General features: G+C 45.8%; 1 protein-coding gene across 1 annotated transcript; it reads left to right on the top strand.

The window, feature by feature from the left end:
* Positions 1-2766: 2766 nt before the first annotated feature.
* sspn (sarcospan (Kras oncogene-associated gene)) lies at positions 2767-8714 on the top strand. The gene is made up of 3 exons (XM_072695227.1): positions 2767-3352; positions 6302-6388; positions 8178-8714. The coding sequence occupies exons 1-3, from the start codon at positions 3146-3148 to the stop codon at positions 8535-8537; spliced, it is 654 nt and encodes a 217-aa protein (XP_072551328.1). The 5' UTR covers positions 2767-3145; the 3' UTR covers positions 8538-8714.
* The last annotated feature ends 211 nt before the right edge of the window (positions 8715-8925 follow it).

Here is an 8925-nt window from a genome sequence, read left to right as displayed (position 1 = left end):
GAACACGTGCGCGGCGCCAGACGATGCGCGCGCACGGAAAACTTTAGTGCAAAAAAAAAAAAAGTGCAGCGTCACGCGCGCGGTGCGTGAACCTGTGAGCGGCACGGTGGAGGGGCACGAGAGAGTGGAGCCCATAGCTCACACGTAAACACTGTCTCGAGCTCCACACGGTCACACAGCAGCGCTTATCTAACGGGCAGAGCTCAGATTGTGCAGCTGCCTCTTCCAGAACTCCCCCTCAGACTGTAGTCCCCTAGACTGCTCCAGTAACAACGCTGAACGCTGGCACTATTTTAGGTTTAATTTATGCAAATATATTCACACACGTTTCATCCGTTTATGTAAGAAATGTTACCAAACGTCTGCATCATTCTACTGTAAATGCAGTGGGATATTATATATATATATATATCCTATATAGAGGATCAACAGTGGTGTTCTACTAAGTGTGCCCTTCCTAGAAAAGTCCTGAAAAGACTGGCAAATAGAAATTATGTCCAAACCTGTGCCCTATTCACTAGATAGTGCACTACTTTGGGCTTTTGCCATTTTGTAGTAGGGTCTGAAAACATAGTGCAGAATTTAGTATAGTTTAGCATAGTGCACACTTATGGGGGCTCACATGGGTGGGACGTAGGCATGGGCTCGGAGTGGGTTAGTACATGTGATGTTACTGGGACCCATTTGTGCTTTCCAAATGGACCCCATCATTACAGCCCACCCTAATCTTACATAGACTCCATCTAGGCCCAGAATGCAGTGTACAACCCAGATGGGAGCCATGTTTACCCTTACTGGTCTGATTATCGACCCTGGTTGGCATCCGTATGTGGATTCAAAATGTGTTCAACCCATGGACAAAACGTTCTGTGAAACACTGTGGACATGGAATACCCATAATTCATCACATTTGGTGCTGGTTTGGGTGAATCAGTTTTTCGCAGGCTCACTCTTTCAGACACTCCTACCTAGTTGGTCCATCTTGTAGCTGTAAAGTCAGAGACAGAAGCTCATCTGTTGCTGCACAGTTTGTGTTGGCCATCCTCTAATGATTTAACTTTGGGTGCTGCCCACAGGAGGCTGTTGGCTGGATATTTCTGGTTGGTGGACTGTTCTCAGTCCAGCAGTGACGCTGAGGTGTTTAAAAACTCCAGCAGCACTGCTGTGTCTCATCCTACTCGTACCACCAGTGCATCACAAACACACAAACACACTTCCGCCATGTCAGTGTCACAGCAGTGCTGAGAATGACACTCCACCCAAATAATACCTGCTCTGTGGTGGTCCTGAGGGGTCCTGGTCATTGAAGAACAGTGTGAAAGGGGGCTAATAACAAAGTAGGCAGAGAATCAGATGGACTACAGTGTGTGATTATAGAAGTGCAATATGCTCCTATATGGTCAGTGGAGCTGATATAATGGGCCGGGTTCATTCCAAACCAGGTGTGGTCTCACACACGCACACACACACACACACACACACACACACACACACACACACACACTATATCTATCTATATATATTGTATGTGTGTGTAGACATTTGATATTAATCTATGTGTGTGTGTGTGTGTGTGTGTATCCACTAGTATCCGTGGAGTTTGGATAAGGCTACTTACGAGAACAACCCTAATTGTTCTCCAACAGAGTTAAATGACTCAGAGAAACTCTGTGGGTGTAAATCCAGCTTTAGGGATTTTACTGGATATTGTTCTTTTGTTTGTCTTAGTCACAGTTTATTTTAGACACAACTGTATTTATCACAGCATTATGATATAATGTTCATTGGGGATGATAATTGTCTTTCTCATTCTGAACAACAGGAGTCCGGGTCACTTCCCCCCCAATATAGTGAACTCATTCCAGAAATAGCCATGAAAGAGATTTATGGAGCACCAGTACAAATATAAGGGCAGGTGCAGATAAGAAATTGACCGGTTTATTATTATTATTATTATTATTATTTATGTGACCAATAAAGTCTTACTGTTGATTAGATGCATCACACATTATCTGAACATCTTAAGCCTACAGAAGTGCAGGTGTAGTTTTTCTGTCACTGTTCAAAAATGTGACTGAGGCAAAACTACATGTACATTAAAAATTAAATATTATTACATTAAATAAATAAAGTAAGAATTGAGGTCTAAATATAGAATTTCATATATGTTAACGTCAGCTTTTCCTGCGTCATATTATAGTTCCTAAACAAGCAGCTTGTTGCTACGTCGCAGTAACGAACTCCACTCACTGCACAGCCTGCAGTTCCTTCTCCAGCCTCTACACAGACCAACACATTAAACTCAGGGTGTTTAGCTCAGGGTGTTTACGTTACTTCTTGGGTCATTATAGTATTTATAGCTATGCCGTTCAGTGGAGTGATACAGCGTTTGTCAGCTTGCGTGGCCGGGACTGTGCTATACTATTATATGATGCACCACACACATACGCATTAGTGTATATATGGAACTCCACACTCTACCAGGACATTACAGTAATATTTATAAGGGATTAGCTGTAACCCTCTCACATGCCTGCAGGTCACATTACTTCTCCATGGGAATCATGTGACACTTCCAACATCATTATAAAGAGATCGCACAGCATGTGTGTGGCAGCACTTGGACAAAGTCATGCATTCACCCACATGTTTGACAGTAAAGTGGGACGTCACCAGCAGCTTTTCCTCGTTCTGTGCTAAGAACCCTTTCCCCAGCTCTGTTTGCTGGTGCCTACTGTTGTTGTTCCGGTCGTGTGTTGGAGTCCCCCTTTCTCAGCCTTCCCTCCTCTCCCGCTCCCTCCCTCCGTTTCCTCTCCTCCGCTGCGTTCTGCTCTATATGTAGCTCTCAGGCAGCTCCGCTCCAAATGTTTTCCATATTAGTTCAGAGCCCTCTCTGGTTCCAAATAGCAGGGCTTTGCTCAGAGAGGAGCCCCTAGCAGGGCAGGGAGGGGAGGAGAAGGGGAAAGAAGGGAAGGGCAAGGCAGGGGGGCTGGCAGGCAACGCTGTGGAAGGGCAGTCAGGCGAAAGAGAGCAGAAGAAAACACAAGAAGAGGAAGGAGTGGAGCAGAGAAAAGCAGAGGAAAGGCAGAGAAAAGCTCCCAGTTTAGAGGAAAAGCAAGCCGAGGGGAGGAGGTCAGGAGGAAATATGGGGTCACAGAAGAGTCCAGGGGGGTCCGGTGGAGGTGAGAAGCCAGCAAGGTCAGAGGACGGCCACAAATGCTGCCGATTCCCGCTGCTCATCGCCCTGCTACAGCTGCTGCTGGGCATCTCCACGGCTGTCGTGGCCTTCCTCATGACCACCATCAGCCCCTCTCTGCTGGCCAGGGAGACGCCCCACTGGGCCGGCATCATCGTAAGCATCTCAGCCTCCTCCTCTTCCTCTTGCTCGCTCACAAACTCGCCGCCATCCTTCTCTACAGCTCCCAGCATGCCTTTCCTTACTGCCTGGGCCAAGCATGAGGCCAACACATCAGCCCACCTCACCAAGCCAGTAGACACACCACCATGCAGTCACTGCAGCCGTAATGGTGCCTCATATAAAGTTACACTGTCTCTGTGAGCATGTATTACATGGCTGAGTGGGTCTATACACTTCACTGGAGCGGGAGAACTCAAAATGACTAAGGCCGGAAGCTCTTTTAGACACTTTGGAAACTTGGCCAATTACTTGCGTTGTTGTTCCGTAGAAATAAATGGTCCATTTTTGGGCCTACTCTCTCTTAAAAATAAAGACACCAAAAATAGATTGATGGGGTGATGCCATAGAACAAGAAGTACCAACACATAGGGGCAGAGCAAAAAAATACAGGGCTCTGAGGACTGGTTTGAGAACCACTGGCCTAAAGCCCTTTTCATTGGATGGTTCTTCAAAAAACCTAATGGACTGGCTCTTTAGTGAACCAAAAAAGGCTCTTCTATGGCATCGCTCCAAAGAACCCTTTTGGCAAGAGTGTAGTTGCAGACTAAAGTCATTGTTACAATTATAGAGCATCTATATACATAAAACTGCCCTATAGTGCCCCAAACAGATCCTGGCCTAATTATTTTTGTTGTACCAAAGTCACACTAGTTAAATCAGAACGATTTACTGTGGCCTGGGGAAAGATCCAGAATATCTAGAAGTACAGAAGCTTTTTGTTTCGGGAGAAAAAAAAAACTGAACTCAGACATGGAAAACAAACTCTGGAAGCAGAAGGTAGTGTCTATCTAACACTATAGGTGAATTGTATGTATTCACACAGTCATGGCAGAGTATTATGACCACCTGCCTAACGGTTGGAATAACCACCATCAGCTTGGATGACACTAGAGGTTAACTGGGCCACAGCGGTGCATCCATTGCTCTGTACCATTGAGAGCAATCGATGTACCATTCATTCAAGTCATTGTTCCCCTCTGGTATCACTGGCCTATGGGGCACAACTGTTATGCTGTTGGGAGGCACTCAATGTGCGAGAGGTACACCTTCACTACGGCGGCTCTAGAACATCCCATGAAGTTAGTGTTAGCAAAGGTAGCTTCTGAGATTCTAGCCCCCTTCAACCTGTAACCTTTTACCATGCCTGTACGTCTGAAAATAGGTTTGAACAGAGAGTTTGTCACACCTGTCTTTGTTGCAGTAACAGCCTCCACTCTTTACACTACCTGCTGGAACATATTGCTATGAGAATTTGATTGCATTCAGCCACAATTTCATTACTAAGGTCTGGTACTGATGTTGGAAGATTGGTTCTGGATCACAAACCCCACATCAACTCACCCCAAAGATCCAGCCGAATAAAGAAGCTCCACTGCTTCATAGCCCCATGTTGATGGCTTTATTTTCCACTAGCCAGTGCTTGGCCTTGGGCATGGTGACCTTAGCCTCTCGCTCTATTGCAAGTGTACACAAGTGGTGTGTTCACAGGTGAACAGAGTTCAGCAAGGTCAGTAATTCATGCTCCTTAAAAAGGGTAGTCTGGGCCTAGAGGTTTTAAAAAAAAAAGCAAGCTTGAGACCAGAAGGTTGCTGGTTCAATACCCTTGACTGCCAGGAATTGAAGGTAGGGGGACTGAAGGAACATCCATGGCATCTAACCTCCATCTGCTCCATGGGTGCTGCGGTGTACTGGTTATGCGTTCACTGCTATGGATGGGTCATTGTACTGCTCTGCAATAGCTGTAAAGTTAGAGTTAAATGAGACTCATAGTGATGCTGGAAGTGCTGACCTAAATTTCATTTACAACTTTTATAGTCATTGTTTTGATATTGGTGGTATTTTGACACATCACAGCTATGTTGCACCATATTACTGTGATTATATGGCCCACTCTTATCTCAGAGTCAGATCAGAGCATATCTTATCTCATAGTAAATGCAGATAGCAGCTAAATGCCACAGACTTTCTCAAAGCAGAAGTTCCTGTATGAAAAGCAGAGCTCTTTCTTTCTCCTCTTTTGACCACATGATTATAGGGGCTTAGCTATGCAGGCTAGAAGGGTGTGCATATCGTTTGGAATAGAACTAGAAGTAAACATATCCATATGATCCTATCTGTCTTTATGTTCTAAACTCCATGGCATTAATTATTGCACACATTTACAGACAGACAGTTTGTAAAAGAGCATGCTTCTCAGACGGATAAAGACGGAAAATGGCAGTTCAGTTAAAGCAGCAAAGGTTTTTTTTGTATTGTTTTTTAATGAGAGTGCAAGCACCCTGCCCCCTTCACCTCAGGCACACACACACATCATCAGAGAGTGTCTCCGGACGCTGCCATATATCCCGAGTTCAGGCCTCACGAGACCACGGCTGCTGGAGAAAAACACTGAGGTCACCAAGATTTCTCTGCCTAAGAACCTGGGAAAAACAATCAAATTAGATACTGCACGTTAGTCACAAGACTCCAATAGCACTGAGAAAGAGAGCGTTATCTTAGAAAGGGGGAAAAACCTATTCAATTTGGCAAACGCAGTGATTATACTATCAGATGACAACTCAGTGCTGAGTTGCACAATACTGATTACAACAATCATGGGCAGCTCCAGCAGAATCGGAGAAATGAAGAGAGCGCCTAAGAGGCCTGAAAATGAGATTAAGCCCGGTCCAGTAGGATGGTATGTGTTTATAACATGGGATACAATGGCAACACTGAAAAGCGTCTGACTGTGGGGTGCAGAAGGTCATTAGATTGGTACAGAAAGGCTGAAATCATAGAACTGGGTTAATTTGCAGATGTAATTTGTTTTGGTGATTGTATTAAATCAGGGAGACGGAGTGACAAAGGCTGTTGTAAAGAGTTTCTCTGTATGCTGTGTTGCAGCTCTGTGTGGTGTCTATAGTGGGATTTGTCCTTTACTGCATCACCTACTTGCCTGATGAGAGAACCTCCATGCAGTTCGTCATAAAGGTGAGACAGAGGGAGAATATGTGATTGAAAGTCGGCAGGTAAACAGATCATTTGGGTCATTTTCATGAAACCACCACAAGCCACGTCTATACACAAATCAGCCATACATTTAGCACATGCCTAATACATTTACCTAACATATTGAGCAGGTCCCTCTTGTACCACCACAACATATCTGAGCATGCGAGGCATGGACTCCACACGACCTCTGAAGGTGTCCTGTGGTAGCATGTCCTGTAGGTTGTGAGGTGGTGCATCCATGAGCATCAGTGAGCCTTAGGTGCCCATGACCCTGTTGCTGATTCACTGGTTGCACTTTCTTGGACCACCTTTGGTAGGTACTGATCACTGCATACCATTAAAAAAACATACAAGATCTGTCTGGAGATGTTCTGGCCCAGTCGTCCAGCCGTCCCAGTTTGGTTCTTGTCAAACTGGTTCAGATTCTTATGCTTTTCCATTTCTCCTGCTTTCACCTTCAAGAACTGACTGTTCACTTGCTGCCTAATATATCCCAACCCTTGACAGATTCCACTGTAGATGAAGAGGAGAGCTTGCAGTGATGTATGTTGGCATAGCAACACGTAATCACTTCCTGTTGGTATGTTAATATTTTGGCATACTAACCTCTCAAACCCGCACTATTAAGGTTAGTATATACCTTATAGTATTAGTGTGTAGTATGCAATTGGGATGCAGTGAAGCAATGAAGGTCATGGTTGGCAAATCACGAAAGCAGTGATGTGCCCTGATGCTGCCAAGGTATATTGACACCTGGCAGCTAGCGGTTAGCAGCTAGCAGTTAGCATTTGTTGCCAAATAAAATGTCATTTTAGAAGGCTAGGGTACTACATTTAAATTCAGACATAACTGAGTACCTCCCAGAGACAGTGGAGGCTTTGGAGGCAGGATATAAACACGAGGCAGTTTAAAAGTTAAAGTAAAGAAGGCCCAATAAGACAACACAACCATATTTACCACACCAAAGATGGAAGTTGGCCTCCACCTTTAACCCATTCGTGCAGCGAACACACACACTCACACACACTAGTGATCAAACACACACAGTGACAGTGAGCAGCCATCACTGCAGCGCCCAGGGAGCAGGGAGGGGTTAAGGGCATTGCTCAAGGGCCCAACAGTGGCAGCTTGCAGAGCCCGGGTATAGAACCCACAACTCTGTTCCCAGTAGCCCGTGCTCTAACCGCTGAGCCACCACTGCCCCCAACAAGCACTAAGTAACACACCACAGGGTACAAAAATATGAAGCCACAGCGAAACTTGAGGGCAGATAACATTAAAGACAGGGCTGGAAACACCTAGGTAAGGAGGGGTAGATGACTAAACACAGGTGGGTACAGTGATTAAAAGGTGGGACTAAGGGGAGAGAAATTGGAGGAGACAGAATTAAAACAAACACACAATCACATGAAACTGGCAACAGTTCAACAACTGAGGCAGGAGCAGGAAAAAGCAAATGGAAAGGAGGAATCTTGACAGGTCTTAATCTAAACACAATGATGTGAAATCTGATTTCTTCAAAATACTGTCAGCCAGCAAAGACATGATTGATGTTTGAAGTAAAAGTAGGGACAAAACTCAGGCTTTGAGAATACTGCTGTTGCTGTTTTGGGAAGAAGCTTTTTATGCTGTATGGAGATAAACAGATTCAAGTAGAGCATGCCTTTGGTCATCATCTCATATTCCCACAGCAGCACCATGTCTGAATTTGAACTCCCAACTACCCCTGCTTTTTGTTATTTAACTTTACCTTCCTCTCACACCTCAGTTCCTGTACTTCCTCCTGTGCTCGGGGGGGCTGGTCATCTCCATCCTGGTCATCGCTTTCCAAGGCCACCACTACTCCCTGACCAATGGCTTCATGTGCAGGGAGGTGGGCGAGGACTGCGTGTGCATGCTGGAGCCCGAGGACCCCATCGCTCGCACCTTCACCTACGCCCAGGTGAGCGACTGCTCGGCCGTTACGAGCACGCTCATGCACTACTACCTGCTGCAGATGGTGCTCAACCTGGCCCAGGCCATCGTCTGCCTGCTTGGGGCCTTCATCATGTGGAAGCACCGCTACCAGGTGTTCTTTGTGGGCCTGCAGATGGGCTCCCCCACCAGCCAGCACTGGCAGAAGGCTTAGGGGAAAAGAGCGAGGGCCTTCTGAAGCAGAAGACGACCGTTCTCCTGGGGAGGAAATGCGTGGAGTGTTTGAGAGTGTGTTGTGTGAGTTGAGGGAAAGGTCAGGATCTGCCCTTTCTGAACAATATGAGTGTGTGCGTGTGCCAAGAGTGTACTGTAAACGTGCATATGGGGGCGTCGGGTGTGGAAGGGGGTGGGGGGGTGGCAGGGTGGGTATACTACAAGCATTTAGCTTGGACTGGTGTTGTTGGCACACTGTTGTGGCTAATGATATGGTCCCATTTTTACAGCTGTTGGATTTTTCTATGTTGGCTTCTGGACATTTCCACTAATGTGTTTACCAGGAAAGTGTATACTTGCCTTTGCCGGTACCAAGGAGGATATTTTTA

Source organism: Salminus brasiliensis, chromosome 13, assembly GCF_030463535.1.
Source record: "Salminus brasiliensis chromosome 13, fSalBra1.hap2, whole genome shotgun sequence".
In the NCBI taxonomy this organism is placed as follows: Eukaryota; Metazoa; Chordata; class Actinopteri; order Characiformes; family Bryconidae; genus Salminus; species Salminus brasiliensis.
Note: the sequence above shows the minus strand (reverse complement) of the source record. Positions and strands in the feature narration are given on the sequence as shown.